Raw genomic sequence first — 18236 nt, 5'->3', positions numbered from 1 at the left:
GACACGCCAACCGAGGTCTATATTTGGCAAATACCTGAGCAAGTGTCGCTGTGGGTTCATATTTTAGCGTCACTGAAGCGTGAGTGAGATCTGATTTCCTTCTTTCCCTTAGCAACCCCTGGAGATAAGAGAAACGAGTTGGAAAACTCACGAAAGCAAACATGTGCGGTTGGGAAATACTTTACTTCCCTTTTAACTACTCATTCGTAGAAATAAAATATTTCGAATGTTTACCGCATTCTTTATGGAGCACAAACGAATTTTAACACTCTAGCAAGACCATCGGAATACCAATGGAAGTTGCTTCACCGACAACTACAAATCCTGTATAGCCAGGCATTTTATCATTCCTTTAACATGCCAACACACCAGAGGACATTCGTGTTTTGAAGTCAGATACTCTAACGCACCAATACTTAACAGCAGTACTTTTCTATCTATTTTTGACAACTGAATACTCTCTGATAAGAATAGAATACTTTTTTTAAAAAAAAATTAAAGTTTTTTACTGAGAATTTTATGTTGTCCTTAATCTTTGATTCGATCAGTTGTATTATGGTAGATGAGAACATTTTTCATTAAGTGGGAGATACAAAAATGGGCACCATTCTTTCATTATTGTGTCTACTAGCAAACAGCTAAATTAAAAATATCAATATGCAGTTGAAGAAAAGCAATGGGATCGCGATTATCCTGTAGAATGCTCTCATCCACTACGTCTCTCATATTGTGCTAAAAGGAGAATTCGACAGTGATATTTTGGCATTTGCTAAGCACAACATGCATGTTGTCCACATCATCACGAAAACTATTTTATAACTGACAATATGACTCATTTATTTCCGTATAATTATTTTATGTATTCGGTAATAACATCAGAATGACAACAGCTGATTTCAAATGTTATAATGTCGGCCATTATAAAAATTTGTCCAAATATCTCCAAATTTTTTTTTTTTTTTGGTATTTTTATGTGCCTCTCACTTACGAAAACTTAAACCTATATGAATAATAAATTTGAAATTGCTAGATCATCCAAAACATGCGAATTAAAGGATTATGAGTTCTGTTGAGGTGAATAAGTAAAGGGGTGCTCATCATAGGACTAGAGTACTGTATACAAGGATGCAAGAGAGCCTGATAGTATTAGGAGAAAGAAAAGACAGATAGATAGATACTCGTAGTAAGAGAGAGATAGAGTAACGGTCTCAGCTTTTTTATATCATCATATAGCTAAAGACTATGATTTTTCTTTTTCACCAGTCTCATGCAGATCAGCAACCAAAATACCAATTGAGATAAAGGTTACTACAATTTGTAGATCGCGTTATATCGAAACCGCGTTGTATAAGTACCGCATTAAACGAGGGTTACCTGTATATTATTTCTTGATATCATTAATGTATAAGATGGAACCATTTAAAAAATCTCTCATAGTAAATATACACAGAATTGTATCTCCCCCTGGTGAATATTGCATAATGTGGGTGGTCTACACCACCTGGCCATATATTTGACATCTCCCTAGAATGCTTCTTTCTAAATACAAAAATCGCCTGACTGAACAATAACATTTCAACAATACAATCTTGTAAGGTATTTGCATGTGATATTTACTGTTTTCGAATTGCTAACAGGTGGTGGGTACTGCAAATAAAGAACCCATTCTGTTATAAGTAACTGAATGCCCAAGACATTATATAATCTGTTCCAAATAGGCAGGGCATCTGTAGAATGCATGTAGAACATGCATTCTACAGCTGCCAATCAGTTTTCGATCGGTAAGAGATGTCACACGGATTAGATCTCCGATGTTCAAGTACCTCCATTTGATGGTATTGACTGGAAGGCGACCATATGCAATTCTCCGAGCAAGATCCCTCTTGTTAGGTATCCTTGAAACTTCAGTAAGTTATGAAACAAAGTGTTCTTGTCAGTGCCCAACTGTGGAAAATTGATATAAAGATTTCCTTATATCAAATTTTACTTTTATTAATGGAAAAATGTCGATGTCAGAATGTTGTAGCAACTTTAGGGTTAAGCACAGGATGTTGTACTATTCAGGAACAATCTCAGCTTTTGCATTTTATAATAATTTACCCCAAACAGTAGAAGATGAAAACCCAAGTAGTACTGGAGAAGGTCTTGCATATGTGTGATTATTTGCAACATTTTATGGCTTTTTGAAGCTGTACTTCTTAAATAGTAGAATTTTAAGATTGGAAACCCAAAGCGTCTACGTTTCTTGGATAGTTAAAGAAATTCCTTTTTTAACTTCTTGGTATCGGCTGGATCAAAAAAAATTCTAAAGGTTTATATAATTGCTTTTCTTCAGCTTCTGTAATGTTTATTATGTGCAACTGAGCATGGAAGATTAAAAAAAAAAAAAACCTTAATTGAGTTTGCATCCGTGAATTAATTAAATATTAAACATCATATTAATATAAAGGTGTAGTTATATTTGTAACTTTTATTAGGCAATTTAAATGTTAATAATAAAATTTGTAAAGGTTTTATATATTATATATAAATTCCTTTAATATTATATATACATAATCATATCATATTTTTCTAATGATGTGTTCAGTTTTATAGTTAAACAAACAAGTAACCTTGATTCAAGCAAAATACAAAACTGCAAAATTTTTTTAAAAAATTATCTTGTATATTATTTAATAGTCAATTCCATAAAACGTGTTTTCGAATCAATAAATTCTTCACTATGTTAATCACTGTACTCGGAAATAGCTATATTTACCTCATTAGGCGGTGGTTTATATTACTCAACTCTGTAGTTAGTGATCTAATAAAACAGACATTTTACAACGAAATATTGAGAGAAGTAGCTAATTAAAAGCTCTTGGTTGCTACAGAAATGTTATTTTTAAATTGTAAAGATAAAATCATTGTTTCATAATTCCATTTACTTGATATTCGATGCTGTCCTCTCAAGTCGTTTCCTGTGACTTAATACAATCAGCTCGCTTCATAATATTGTAGAGAACAGCGGGTAAGAGTTCTGTAAAAGTTACACCTGAAACTTTTACAGAAAGGTGCAAAGCATCACTCATATTGTCTTTAGTTAGAACTTCCTGCACAAACATAGCAGAATGAGCAGGAGCATTGTCATGGTGCAGAAACCAATTTTTGGTATTTCTTGTCCCACATCATTCCGTAGATGTCATAGGAAATCTGGATGAAAATGTTTTCTTCGTACGAATGCGTAATGCGCATTGTATGAATGTCAAAATAAATAAATAAATAAATAAATAAATACAATAAAAAAGGGGCGATCATATAACTTTTACAAGATTGTGCAAATGCACGCTTTAGAAGACATTTCTTTTCAGTTAGGTTAAGGCTATGAGGCCAATATAATTTTTTTTTAATGCTAGTGTGTTTTCCAACCGGTTTATCTGTTTCGTAGGGAACATGAATAGAAAGAAACCGGTATAAGATCGACAAACTCAACTTCAGATTAAAAGGTTTTATGGATGTTTCTCGCATAGTAGAGACAATGTGGCGTTCTCGCGACACTACATACTCTGTAATAAAGGCGTGTTCAATCAAGCAAGCTACAACTTTGACGTAAATGACGAATAGCCCGCTCAGCAAAATTACTCTGCCTATAACTAGCAGAGGAGTTTTGTTAACTGCAGTAGTTTCTCGGTACGAACGTAATGTACATTGTATGAATGTCAAAATAAATAAAATAAAAAGGGGCAATCATATAACGTTTAGAAGATTGTGCAAATGCACACTTTTTTTCTTTTAGAAGACATTTCGGTATTGACCAAAAGTGCTGAATACCGAAATATGTATTTACAAGGTGAGCATCTTGTAAATACATAAGTGCTGCAAAAAAGCAAATAAAATTTAATATAGCCTATTATTTAATAGCGAATAGGTATGCGAGCATGATATTATTAACTCCGATCATTCTTTTGTGTGTGCGTGTGCGACTTTAAGATAATGAATTATTATTATTATTATTATAATACGAGAGACCTCCAGGTAGTCAAATACTCATCGAAGGAAGCTGTCTGTCACTTACACCATCTGCCATACGTTTCCTTGAATTCACTCAAATCATTAGCCACAGTCTGCACTCGCCACCACCAAAGGCAAGCCATTTCAGGCACCCCCCCCCCCCTCATTGCATTCATTCTCAACTTCCATGAATGCCCTCTCTTACTCTCCCACCCTGCATGAAATAAAAAATTCCACCTGCTGGTATCCTGTATGATCCTTTCAGAAGCTTGTAGGTCTCTTCACATCATCCTACCGGTTTTAACACAAGTCCTGCATCGTCTCTACATCTACTATACCAATCTTCCACTTATCCCGATGCATGGAAGCAATCTCATATTCATCGTGATCTAAAAAGGGCGATAAAGTCAACCGTCAAACTACCGACCAATTGCCATCACCTCAGTGCTCTCCAAAATAATAGAGAAGGTCACCAATAGCCAACTCCTCCACTACTTAGAGGTCCACCAATTAATCAGCAACCATCTCCGTCATTCAAGATCCATAACTGACCTTGTACCTTACATCACCGATCACTGAACACGTGCCATAGAAAGATTCAGAGAAATTTGCGCTGTCACCCTTGACATTTCCAAAGCCTTCGACCGTGTGTGGAATCATGGCCTGCTCAACCAATTGCCATTGGCCTTTCTGAAAGGAAGTGCTTCTGAAAGGATCATACAGGATACCATCCTTTGGTCTACCTGCGAATGTCTGTAATTGGGTAGCCATCTTTCTCTCTGGTGATGGTTACCTCTCTCTCTTCGAGCTTCACCACTAATGCCGGAGTGCCTCAAGGTTTTGTCCTATCATTTACTCTGTTTCTCCTGTTCATAAATGATCTACCCACAGCTTTGTTGACGAGAATATTCTCCACTCATTCAACAAACCATGCTGCAAGATCATCTACCTTAAACTATGTTCAGTGCCTTAAACATTGATCTTCAGACTGTCCTTCAATGGAGCGAGACTAACTTTGTCATGTTCAAAGCCACCGAAACATAGTCTTGTCTTTTCTCTGGCAAACGAAATCTCCGTTCACCTATCCTTACCCTCAGTAACACACAGATCATCAGACAAGATCAGATCTCTCTCTGCTTGGACACTAATGTTTACCTGCAATCTCTCCTGGCATAAACACATCATTTCAATTGCCTCCTTAGCATCCAAGAAACTAAGCGGTCTCTTTCGTTCAAAAGGTTATTCTATATCCAAATTCTAAATCTGTCGATGCCTAGAATACTGCTCACGTGTTTGGGGTGGTGCACCTAAAACTTCCCTTAAAAGCCTCGATGCTGTCGAAAGGCGAGCGATTAGGCTCATTGATGATCCCGCCCTTACAAATTCACTTCAACCCCTATCTCAAAGATGTAGTGTTTCAGCACTCTGTCTATTCTACAGGTACTTCCATGGTCACTGCTACAGTCACTTAGCGACTATCATTCCTTCATTTTCAGTGGCACCTGTTAATACAACAACAGCAACTGCTCGACATCCCTTTACTGTGCAACTGCAAACACATCGAACCGACTTCATGTCTTCGTTCATTCCGTCCACTTCAGTAAATTGAAATAAAACATATGTATATATATAATTTAAAATTTAAAACGCATTTAAAAATATTTCAAGTTGATTTCTTAAGAACTTCAATTTTTGCAAAATGTTTCTAAATAAAACCTTTTTAATTTTTTTAAAAACAAATCGCTTTTGCTAAAGTAAAAGACCTGAAACTTCCTTTGGATTGAATAAAGATAAACTCTTTTGATTTAAAAAAAAAAAATTGTTGCAGCCTACTCCTAACCTGTTTTCTACCTTGTTACATGCGTTAGTTTGCTAACAATGGCTATTGTCAATTGACTCCGATGCATCATGGCTGAAAATAGTAACAGGGGCGACACTAGTGGCAGAAAGTGTTCCTTTCCTTGTACTATAATTCAGTGCTCTGTTGTATGAAGGGGAAGTCTTTGTTGCCAAATGATGGATGAGATTAGCAGCAACCCCCCCCCCCCCCCCACACACACACACTGTTATAGAGGAACCTGTAGCTATCTATCTATTTACTGGTAGAAATTTAATTAAAAAATCCTCTTATTTGCGGCAATAGCAAATGTTTGTTAGTACTGGGAAAATTTCAATTTCCTAATAAATCAACAATCTTTTCTTGGTCTTACCCGAACTTAAAATTTCTCCATTTTAGAGATCAGCAATTCTGAAACAGATTTGGGATTTTCTTATAGGAACGTATCACTTCAGTGATTTAATTTGTTTTCCTTAAAACAAGTAGTTAGAGGAATACAAGGTTTTAAAATCCTGCATGTTTGAAATTCACTTTGTTCACTTCGCGATTCGTTTGATGTAAAATTTATATATTTTGGTTTTAATGAGAGCAGTTAGCATCGTGCATGTCATTGATATCTAATATAATTAATAGTAATATGCATATTTTCTTCACTTTCCGATAGATGGCATTGTGAATCAAATAAGAATTATAGTCGGTCCAAACTGTTATAAAAAATTGCTAATGGTTGATTTTTCTAACAGTTCTTATTTACAATTGTTTCACAACTCCCTTCCCTCATCTATATTCACGGATGTTTTATGGATATAACATGCATTTATCACAACTGGGCATATGAAATTCTGGCACGAATTATTTAAACGTGTTGAAGTTTTTTTAGAGAAAATAAAGATCTCTATATAGACTAAAGTGTAAGTAATTCAATGTTCTGCAGTCTTAATTTCTAAGACTCTCGATGCCTGATAATCTCTAATTTTCCACATCGAAGCTTTTTCCCGGCCAATGAGAACCGAAAATTAATCGAAAAATCTGCATTTGATTTCTTCTAAAGAAAGAGAAATCTCTAAGATCCGGGGGGGGGGGGGGCACCAAAACCATCAGGGAACGTCCATGTTAGAGCCACTTGTTTAGACACCTTACAGTCCTCTCGACAGTCAATGAATTCGCTGCCACCAGGAGGGGAGGGGGGATGAGCTGTTCGGGGGGGGGGGAAGAAAAAGAACTCAGTGAAACGCGGCTGTAGGCGGGGTTTTCCCACACTGCCCTACGTTCCTGAGGTAATAATCACAGCGAGCGGCACGTGGAAGATCATGGGGCGAGTCCCCTCAATCACTAGCGATATCAGCGGAACCTGACTCCCGCAACCAATCGGATGTCTCTTCTCATCGAATGCAAGGGCACGCCCGTAACCCGACTCTGAATTTGCTAAGTTGCTATTGGACGTTCAAGGAACAGGTACCGCTTTTGCTCGCAAACAGCGGCTCTGACTAAAGGTTGAGGAGACACGTGTTGCCTTTCAGTTCTAGTGATAAATTCCTAGAGTGCAGGGTGACGCTTGAAGTCGCGAGCCAGAGAACGCTTCTGTAACCTTAGAGGCAGGTCGCCAGTGGAGTATACGGCCAGGTAGTGACCCAGCCATGACGATGCCTACAGAGAAGCCGCTAGGTTTAACATCACGGACTAACGAAAATAGGAGGGTGAGTACATCTTTCTTGTTCGTTCGAGTTTGGTTGTTTTGGTTGACGACACCCACATCATATTAAATTAATGGAGGTGTCGAAAAATAAAAGGCGACATGGAGAACGTTATCGAAACCTCATAAAAATACTAATTCAATTAGGTCATAGCTGTTTATTATTATTATTATTATTTCCTGTTGTCATTAGTAAGTCCTCCTTTTTAGTATTAAGCCTAATAGTCTATTAGGGTCATGTTGATTGACTTTTACATCTTTATTTTAATATGTCAAATTCGTTCACGTTTCTTCAATATGTCTTCACGCATTTGTTTAGTTGTGCAAAATAGCAAACAATCCATGAATACGAATTTAAAAGGATAATGACTGTACATCGTCTGAGACTGAGTGACTCAGCCTTGCTAAAAAAAGAAAAAAATTTTGTATTTGTTTTTAAGTAAAAAATAAAATACATTTTGCGTTTGTTCTGCTTGTATTTCAATAATATGCAGTGATAAGTCTCCATTTAATATAATGTCTACCAGTTCACATTTCCCTTGTCTCTGTTCTCTATTAAATACGCCTTCCAAATTGCATCGCTTATTTGCCTCTACCAGTAGTGATCCAAAGGCTGGTTCTATAATTCAAAATGAAATTATTTTATTTGCAAACTAAATTGTAAAGATCACCCCCCCTCTTTTTTTTTTTTTTTTTTTTTTTTACGAAGTGCTTCCATTAAAACCATTGTTTCTATTTTTACATCGTGCTGAAGGGACTGAATATTCAACACTAAAGCTTAAAAACTACATAAAAACTTGGCGTTGTTTTTATGAACTTTTTTTTTTTTGTTTAAAATCAGAATGTTCCAAGATCAGTCCTTTATTCCATTTGGTTGCTAATAAGATATGAACTTCGGCCATAAGTAACAACTGATTATTATTAATCATTTTTAGCTCTATAGGTAGAGATCAAATGCATACCGCGTACGAAATATGCCTATAAAATAAATATAAACAAACACGCTGTGATTGATACTTTCTAATTATCCCACGAAATACAAATAATTTAGGGAGTTACACAAGAAAGTTTTTTCCGGTACTTGGAATGCTATCAAATAATTCTTTGTTGCTCATCTTTACAAACAAGGTGAATATGTACACTCCTTTTCACTGTGGCTAATAGAAAAACTATCGATTCGTCTAAACATGTCTGAACATGTCTTGGAGGATAATACTGCATAGAAGTCATTCAACTCTATAGCCACACATCGTATTAAACAATGGTGTTTTGGAGTCGCTTGCCTTTTATCTGAATTTTCTGACTTCATATTAATCTTAAAATGTTTCCAAATTTAAGTCATCTGGGGGTAAGCTAGTCTGAAAGTCGCTATTGCAATGGACAAAGATTAACATTAAATAAACATTAATTAATTCGATTTTTAGGTCACTGTCAGATTTTGTAGGATTTTTTTTTGTGCATACCCAGTTTAATCTTAGGAACTTATCAAACTTCGGTTTTCTTGCAGGCGTCCAAACCTCTGATGGAGAAACGCCGCCGTGCGAGGATTAACCAAAGTCTGTCGGAGCTTAAGTCTTTAATCTTAGATGCGGTCAAGAAAGACACTCAGGTAGGTGCTTTTACGCATGAGTTGTTAGTAACAGGATTAGTAGGGCGGGGACAGCTTTGATAATACAATCCAGTTGAAGCAAGATAAGAATTAATCTCAAATTCAAACCGAAGTAAATAACTCTTGTATAAGTTAATTTTAATTGAAGTATTCGATGAAAAAAGCAACACTTCTTCAAACAAACAAAAAAAAAAAAGGATGGGTAGTGACCTCCCTCCATAATGTAATAACAGCATACATTTCCTAGGAAATGTGTTTTTACATTATGGAAAATACCTAAGAATAGCGATCTGAACTTTACCCACCTTTGCAACGAGTTGCCCGAGATTGTACTACGTACTAGGATCACTTGCATTGGCTAACGCTAGTGTTCGCCGATACTTTATAGTTTACTATATTCGGCAAGAAACTCTCTGATTCCAATCTTTGAGTTTCTTATTCGGTTTTAAAACTATGTGGGATTTAATATCCCCTTAATTTTAGTAATGTTTTTCATTGCCGAAATGAAGCTTATTAGCTCTTTATACTTAAGTAAAAAAAAAGAATGTTTTCCCATCTTCCTGTGTTTTCATATATGACTTTAAGGATTTAGTTCATAACGGTGTGCGAATCTAAGTCATACAGCGCCACCTGCCAAGATGAACAAGATTCACGATAAATGTTAGTAGACCTGGTGATCATTTAATTACGAAGATAAATCCTATTTTGTTCTTTGCAGCAGTGTGATATAAATAAACTCAGCACATTCTTGTTCGCTAATCAAAGCGAGTATCATCGCATATGTGTTTTACGATAGCATTCTTTTATAATGGCGTCATTATCACCGCTTTTACTGTGCAGTTTATTTCTTCTCATTTGTAACATCATCTTGTATCATTTCGAAAATAAAAAAAAAAGCAATTCGATTCAAACCAAAACTGAGACTCCACAGCTATAAATAAAGATTCTAAATACCCAATGTCATTAAGTTTAATTCCTGTTGGAACGGAACTAGTACTGCCATCAATAAAGCGAAGGGAACACATGCGTTCGAGCAGAGAAACAGACAGACAAAATAAAAGGAATAAGTATTAAGTATTGTATATTTTGTGAAACGCTCCTAATAAGAGCTTAAACTCGATTCTGATAATCTCCTTACAAAAATAAACAAAATGCTATATTTGACGCAATCAAAAACCGGAAGTGACATCATCGCTCTAATTATTAAAGCTATAGGTTCTTCTATTGAATAAAGATGCGTGTTTCATGGTTTACTTTTTTTTTTTCTTTCAGTTTGTTAATATATTTGGCTTCTTCCGCTCTTAATGACGACAAAACAAAAAAAAAAAAGGAAAATAATTACTTTGCAAATATATAACATTAATTCAGTTCTTGCAGTGCCCACATAATTACTTCCGTTTTCAATTCATGTCAACTGTTGATCCTGCAAAAGGTACACCTTTTTCCCTTTAGTCGATATCCCCATACTTTCTCCCCCCCCCCTTAGGAAAAGAAAGTCCCCTGTTTTCCTTTGCCATTCTATAATTTGCAGACCCGTTGACAGGGGGATCTACGCATTGTGACATTCGAAGGCCACAGTTAAAACGGTATGTGGCCTTCCCTATAATAGGGAGCCAAGAGAGTGTCTTCCTTCCCTCTCACTTGGTTTCTTATTATGGGCTGTTACTTTGACCCTCCGTTATCCTCCAAAGGTGGTCGGGCAGATCTTTAGTTAGTAGAGCACCAGAACTAATATTCTATAAAATTATCTAAAAATACCTTGCGGTAAATTAATCCAGCAAACAGCACATCAGTCCGATCATTTTAAATATTTATATTGAAACATGAAGACTTGATTGAAGTGGTAGAACAAAAGTGATTTTGTTTTTTAATGATGTGAATACTTATTATTTAAAAACGAACCTGATGATCATAGAGTTGACGAGTACTTTTCTTCCACAAAGCATCCTCTGGGTAGATAATAGAAATCTCCCGTATTGGCCTCTTATTCATTACGTGAGTTGGGAGCGTTGGCCATTAAGTTTCATTTGTGCAACTCATCACATACATCGACAACCATCTGTCGTCAACTCGCATTCCAAAGCAGTAAACGCCAACTAGAACGCCGATGCTCTGATATTACTAAAGCCGTTTTTTTTTTCTTCCTTTTTTTTAAACCGAACTTCTAATCACAGCAAGAGGGCATTGTCGGCCACCCGTAAAACATCACATACGCTGAACACGTCAGAGGCACATGCCCTACGCGTGCGATGGAGTCTTTTCCGGAAAAGAAATCTGATGGGGAGGTGAAACAGGGAGGGAGAGAAAAACACGTGCTGTAAGAGAAAGAACGCGTGCAACACTTGTCCAAGACAGTAACGAAGTTATAAAAAAAAAAGCATATCATTTTTTATGTGTTTTTTTATATATATAAGTTTGGTTTAGAAGTTTTGGATGTGGCCTGAAGGCTGACACGATTAGTGTTTTAGGTAAGGTTGTTAAAGGTAATTGCGTTTTTAAAGTTGCCTGAAGGGACGGGCTTAAATAGATGGTTTGATAAATGTTGAACGCCGTGACTATAGCAAATATATATGAAAACCAAAAAAAAAAAAAAAAAAAAAAAAAAAACGTCTTGGATGACATTCAGAATTAGTGATCATTAAGCCCTTTATCTCAGCTTATCCCCAAGATAAATGGCACTCTGCAAGTTAATGGCGATAAGAGAATCTCCCAAATTTAATACACTGGTCAATTGGTCTTGGTTTTTTCTTTGTTTGCTTGTTTGCGCAGAATATAAATCGTTCAAAAGGAAGCAGAATGGATGATGTCGTTGCCAGTTAATATTTTAGACCCGACTGGATTGGCTGGTTGTTTCACATTACATCAACAAACTAAGGCTGTGAGGCCAGTATATTATGGTGGTAAATTACGTGCGCGCGTGTGTCCCTCTGTCGTTTTGTATATTTTGAGGGATGAAAACCCTCACTTTCCGGAAGGAAATGTCTGTGTGAAATGGACTGATTCACTTTCATTTGAAAAGTCCTTACGTCAGAAATCAAACTCCAGGTAACGTCTTCAACTGAAAGAACAACAAAGAAAAAAAAAATTAAAGGCTGATTTTAGGTGATATAAGAAGAAAAATTTTGTACAATAAATAGTTTACCAAAAATGTGTTATATTTATAATACTTAAACGCTTATTTCTTCTCTCTCTTCTCATTCGTTATTTAGCTTTTTTTTTTTTTTTTTAATTCTGAAATCCTTCTTCTGTTTTTTTTTTTTTTTTTTGAATTATTTGAATGAAAGAAAAGTGGTTCCTAAGTATGCACACGGGTATAAGTGTCTGGTATTTTTCTTTTTTTCATTTACCTACTCTTGCATCCAGAGAGGAAAGAGGAGGGGGAGGGAGTCAGGAAGACTGTTCGTTCCTTCAAAATTAGAGCAAAACAATATTGTGAATTTTCACTTAGCTAACAAAGCTCATCTATAATATGGTTTTCTTAAATTATAATAAAATTAAAAAAATGAGATAAACATGAGACAAAATCGAACTGAATTATTCTGTAATATAAAAAATAGAGAAAAAAAATTCCTCAAGTATTTCTCGACCTTCCCCGTTAATGTTTATCACCCCCCACGCCACAGATAAAGTCTGGAACTGCCATTACCACTAAGAGACATTTAAATCCAATCTTTTCCTAGTTTTGCAAATCATAGAAATCATGAAATTATCGTGCTTCCGTAGCTCAGTCGGTATCGACGTGCTTTTTTTTTTTTGATAGACCTGGGTTCGAATGCCGTCTAGGGCGTGAAAAAAAATAACTTTTTCAACTGAATGTGGGTTATCCGGTCTCGTACGGAGGTGGCAGGGTTTTTATCCGCGCAAAGAGTACACACGCAATTTATAAACGTCACGCGCTGATCTCATAACTTTAGTTGTTTTGGCCATAATTCCAATTCGAGCAACTAATTGAAAGTATGTCCCTGACAGTCTCTTTCTTTTTTATAATGCAGTTGAATTCATTACAGTTTGAAAGCAGATATACTGTAAATGCATTGAATGGTGATCGCGAAGAGTCCACGTTGCTTAGTCGAATTAGTTAAAAGATCTAGATATGAAATCTGCCTAAGGTATGGGGATCATTTATCCACCGAAACTGAATTAACCAGTTTCATAAATGGAAGTAGCATTTTTTTTCCCCTACTGCAACCCAAACTGCTATAAGAGAAAATTCCAGCATAACATTGTAACCAGTCAAGAACGTTGATAGAAATAATACATTCACTTAATTACTTTATTTGGTTTTAGCACAATACATACAATATATATGATTAACCAATCAGTCATATGCAATGGATTTAACTCCTCTTGACGAGATCCCAATACAGAAAGACAGAAATATATTTGTGTAACTCTCTTTAAAATACTATAATGCAGGATAATAGGTAAGTTCCGAATAGAAGATGTGCTTACTGAATACAATGGATAATGAGAGCAAAAATTCTTCTCTAATTTGTGGTCAAGTCAGCTACTGGTATAAAGTGTGGAAATGGGCAAGAGAGAATAATAAACGAGGGTTCGTTTCATGTCTAATAGGATTCCACTTTTGACGATATAAGCAATACGCCTTATTGTCATCAAATTAACAAGAACATGACTTTTTCTGTATACCAAATTTTAACTTGGTCATCTTCAGATGACTATAGTTCGATTTCCGAAGTGTCACCCGTTACTGTCATCTCCCCCCCCCCCTTAAGACAAGGACATTTTAAAAGTGATAAACACCCACTCCACTCCAGTGTGTCAGTTGACATGATTGTATTGTTTCTAATGTGGTGTTTCAGAGTGTGTAATCTTTGTTGATATTTCTCAACAGGATGTTTGAGGTCAAAAACCTGATTCTTACACCCAAATTCCATTTGACCTTCGTATTTCCGTCCTTCGATCTTAGGTCACCTGATGACTCGCCACCTCAGGGTGAGTCACTTGTTTGTGAATGTAGGCAGCGGGGTGGGAGACTATTGAAGAGGGCACAGCTGAAAGATCACTTCTAGGAGCCAAGCCACACCTCAAGACTCGACGCATAGTATCAAAGTGATCATGGGCGTGTTTTATGATTTTTCAGAACGTTACGCGATACTTTCACAAGACCTGAACTACGCATGCATCGCCACCTGGTGGATGTTTGGGAAGTATCCAAAAATTTATTCATTAATGCATTGGAATCAGAAATGAATTGAATAACAGCAAAATAAATAAATTCAAAAAATAAAATAAAATAAAAGTATATTATATAGAGATATGGTCTTACATGAACCGATATATCGGAGAACTAATTGCGCAACAAATTAAAATATTAATATTATAATATTAATCTTCATGAGTAAACGAAATGCAGTTCCTATTGTCTCGCATTAATTTTCTTGTCTATTTTTTTTTTTCCCTTTTAAGAAACAGTGGTTAAGTCGCGTGTCTTAATATTACAAATGCGCATCCGATATTACACTTTTTTATGAGGTATTAACGAAGTTATTTCGAAAATAATTTCGTTATTGGAATTCTTTCTCACCAAAATTTCTGGTCTCTCTATATAATAAAATGCTGTTGTTGAATAAGATAAGGTGCGAAGTCAAGGCAATAACAGATTAACTGCTTTAGAGCATGAACACCCATCTAATCCATTACATGGAAATGGATTAAGTGTTTTTTTTAACTCTCTTTTATCACTTCTATCTTGATCTGTGTTCAACAACCGATCTGTATAAAGCACACATTCTGTGACTTTTGGAATCCTTCACCTTCCTTTTAATGATAGTCTCATATTCTCTCTCTCTCTCTCTCTCTCTCTCTTTAAGTTCTGGTCGTGAGCAAAATAGAACTTTATAATAACTGGAATTCTTTACTCAGTGCAGTTAACAGTTTAGAGACCCCGTACGGACATCATTTGTGACTCCAAACAACACTTTCCAAAATTAACAAGTTAAAAAAAAAATTAATATTGAACAACAACAACAAAAAAAAATGCATAAATATTTTCATGTTTGGGGGAGCATTAAATTCTGAATTGAGATTGCTGAACCTTGAGATAGACTTTAATAATTAAGGCCGTTCCTGTTGTAGAGAGAGAGAGAGAATAAAAAAAAAAAGAGAGAGAATTGGATTTAGCAACGAGAGCGATAATGATTAATCATGTGACTTATTTTGAAAGGGTGTTTAGCCTTAAAAACCTGGTCCTTTATTTCTTTTTAATCCTCAAAACATGCACTGGTACTTCGTAATTCTCCTTTTGATTTGTTACACACACACACACACACACACACACACACACACACAAAAAGAGTTCCTGTTTCACTGATCTCGTTTTGCCTGTTTATCACACGTCAATAGGGTGTTCTCCGAACGAGGTGGGTGACGAATTACAGAGCAAACGAAGGTCACTCGATGCGTTGAACTAAATCCAAGCAAGCGAAACACCTCCTACAAACCAGACTCAGACGGCCATAAAATAAACAAAATAAGCCATTAATCTCAGACCGATGACTCAAGGCTGGTTAGGCAATTCCTTCAAGAATCGATCTTTAGGTTCATTGTCTCCAGTGATCACGTCCCCCCCCCCAAAAAAAATCTTTAACTTGCTCTATATTTTGTTTTATTTTGTTTTTTAGTCAAGTAGGCCCCCGCAGAAAAAGATATGAGGGTTCTTCAATTATTGTTGCCCCACTTTGTTAGATGCTCAAATGCTTTGTGCGGTGGTTGCTTCTGCTCCGAGCGACGCCAGTCATGGGTGGGGACTATTCCCATCCATCTTGACAGCATTCAGCCAGATTGACAGCTTAGGTGTGTTAAGGGCATTACTGGCGCCAACAAGTTCTCCCCCACCTTCTTTGCTGCCTCCGTGGGCTTTTGCAGACAAAAATAGGCGCAAAAAACTTGCGGTAGATTGAAAAGTTACTGAAAATTACCCCCCCCCGACCCCCCTTTTACTCCTCCGTTTTTTCCCCTTCTTTAGAATAAGAACTGTGAAAATCTTAATAACTCTAAATAGAGAATCCCTGGTGAGAAAGTTAATTCCACTATAATTACTACATTTAATCTTATGAATTTTTTTTTTTTTAACTTTTAAAATCTTAATTAGATTCGCTTTGCTTTCCATTTTTTTACGATTTCATTGTTTCTATATGAAGTTTTTATTTATTCATTTATTTTTCATTTTTGTAGAATGCCAGACACTCCAAACTGGAAAAAGCAGATATTCTCGAAATGACAGTGAAACATCTACAGAATCTACATCGACAACAGATAGACAGTAAGTAGTGTTATCAGCTGTTCGAGTTTATTAACTCTGTCAATAGTCCATTGAGTTATTTACTTCGTTCGTGTTCTCTGTTATCAGTTTTTTGTTCTCATAGTAAAGTTGAACAGCGGGTCATTGAAGCGATTATTTAAATTTAAGCGATTGCAATTTTGAAGAAAAAAAAAATATTTTTTTTTTTATAGTCTTCACGACATGTTTACTATGATATCACGGCGACGCTACACGAATATTTATCGCTGTAATCGACAGTCTCCGTAATATTTGAAGGGCGACTCAGTATGCTCCCCTTTTAGATGGCCTAAGTTCGATGATTCTTGTTGCTTATTGGAGGAATATTTTTCTGAAATAAAAGAGATTTTCAACGGAGGGCGAGGCAGCCGAGGTGGGTGCATTTTCGCCGGGGTAACTTGTCTTTTTTTATTCAGCAAACAAACTGGGATCCCTTTGCCAAGCACCTTCACCTGAAATGTGAAGATGCTTGGCATTCAGTCCGAACAAGCATCGCCATCTGGTGGCAAACTGAGAATTTTGCTAATTTCACTGCAAGTAATTTTTAAATTTTTAATTTTTAAAGTTCAAAATATCTTAAAACGAACGGAAACCTAAATTGAATATATGAAACCCTAAGATTCATTTATTTATATATAGACATTTTTATTTCCACAAATCTCATCTGTATTTTTTTTTTTTTTTTTCAGCTACACCGCCACCCCCTCCCCCTGGCAATCCATCAGCTGAAGGCAAGTTCCGAGCTGGTTATGCGGAGTGCATCAAGGAAGTATCGCGGTTCGTGATGAAGACGGAAGGCATGGACTCCGTGTTACGGGGTTGTCTAATGAGCCATCTGGCCGGTTGTCTTTCTTCGTTCACGGACAAATGTGCGGCTAACGTCACTTCCGGTGTGTCAGTGGAAAATGTGTCGCTTCCTAGTTGCGGACATTCTTCGCCTCCCGTCAAAGCAGAGCCGTCGCACGGTGCTACGGGAATCGAAAATCATCCACAGTCTTCGATGGAGGCAGTGGCCCTGTCGTCATCCCCGCTGACCACTCCCGTGCTGAATAGGAGTCCGATAGCGGGAGTCCCCGTGATCGCCAGCAGACTACCCAACGGTCAGCTCGCCTTTATCCTCCCAGGATCCTATATGGACGCTTCGTCGCCGTGTTATTCTTCCGTACCCCTTGACCTGGCGACCAGCAACCGACACGAACCGGAACGCGAAAGCGGAACAGCTTCGCCGGTGTCTGAGTGCAGCACGGTGTCTTGCGAGCAGAGCGTGTATCACAGTGACGATAGCGAAGCCCTCGAAAGACGATTGGACAATGAGATGGCCGTCGATCCCGATAGACCGAGGGAAGAACAAGGAGATCGAGCCTCGCCTAAATCTCCAGGACAGGGCGAACCAATGTGGAGACCTTGGTAGCAACTGATAGCTTCGTGTGCATGTGTATATACTTCCTAAACGGTACAAATTGGAATTCCTATTTTTGTATACTATTCTGTATAATGTATATTTTTGAACTACCACTCGAATAAAACAGTTTTTATCTGAACTGAGTAGTTTTTCGATTTCATAACAATTCTGGTTACTTACGATGAGCTGTTTTGAATGAGTATATACTCGTATATATATAGGAATAATAATAATAATAACTAGCTAACGTATCCTTTCTTAGTAAAGGCCTAAAATTTCATATGTGAATTAAACTTAATGGTATGGTTGATATCTGTGTTAATTAGCATGTATTATATTTTAATGCCAGGTTTTTAAAAGGACTGGCTTAAAGGGGCGAAGCAAGAATGCTTTTCATCTTCC

At 36.7% G+C, this 18236-nt stretch overlaps 1 protein-coding gene across 1 annotated transcript; it reads left to right on the top strand.

Moving 5' to 3' along the window:
- The first annotated feature begins 7398 nt into the window (after nt 1-7398).
- LOC150109353 (transcription factor HES-1-like) lies at nt 7399-17973 on the top strand. Its single transcript, XM_090407623.1, has 4 exons — nt 7399-7524; nt 9028-9129; nt 16327-16414; nt 17122-17973. The coding sequence occupies exons 1-4, from the start codon at nt 7465-7467 to the stop codon at nt 17841-17843; spliced, it is 972 nt and encodes a 323-aa protein (XP_090263749.1). The 5' UTR covers nt 7399-7464; the 3' UTR covers nt 17844-17973.
- The last annotated feature ends 263 nt before the right edge of the window (nt 17974-18236 follow it).

Source organism: Typopeltis vanoorti, chromosome 2 (assembly GCF_054136105.1).
Source record: "Typopeltis vanoorti isolate ZY-2024b chromosome 2, IOZ_Tvanoo_1.0, whole genome shotgun sequence".
NCBI classification, from domain to species: Eukaryota; Metazoa; Arthropoda; class Arachnida; order Uropygi; family Thelyphonidae; genus Typopeltis; species Typopeltis vanoorti.
Note: the sequence above shows the minus strand (reverse complement) of the source record. Positions and strands in the feature narration are given on the sequence as shown.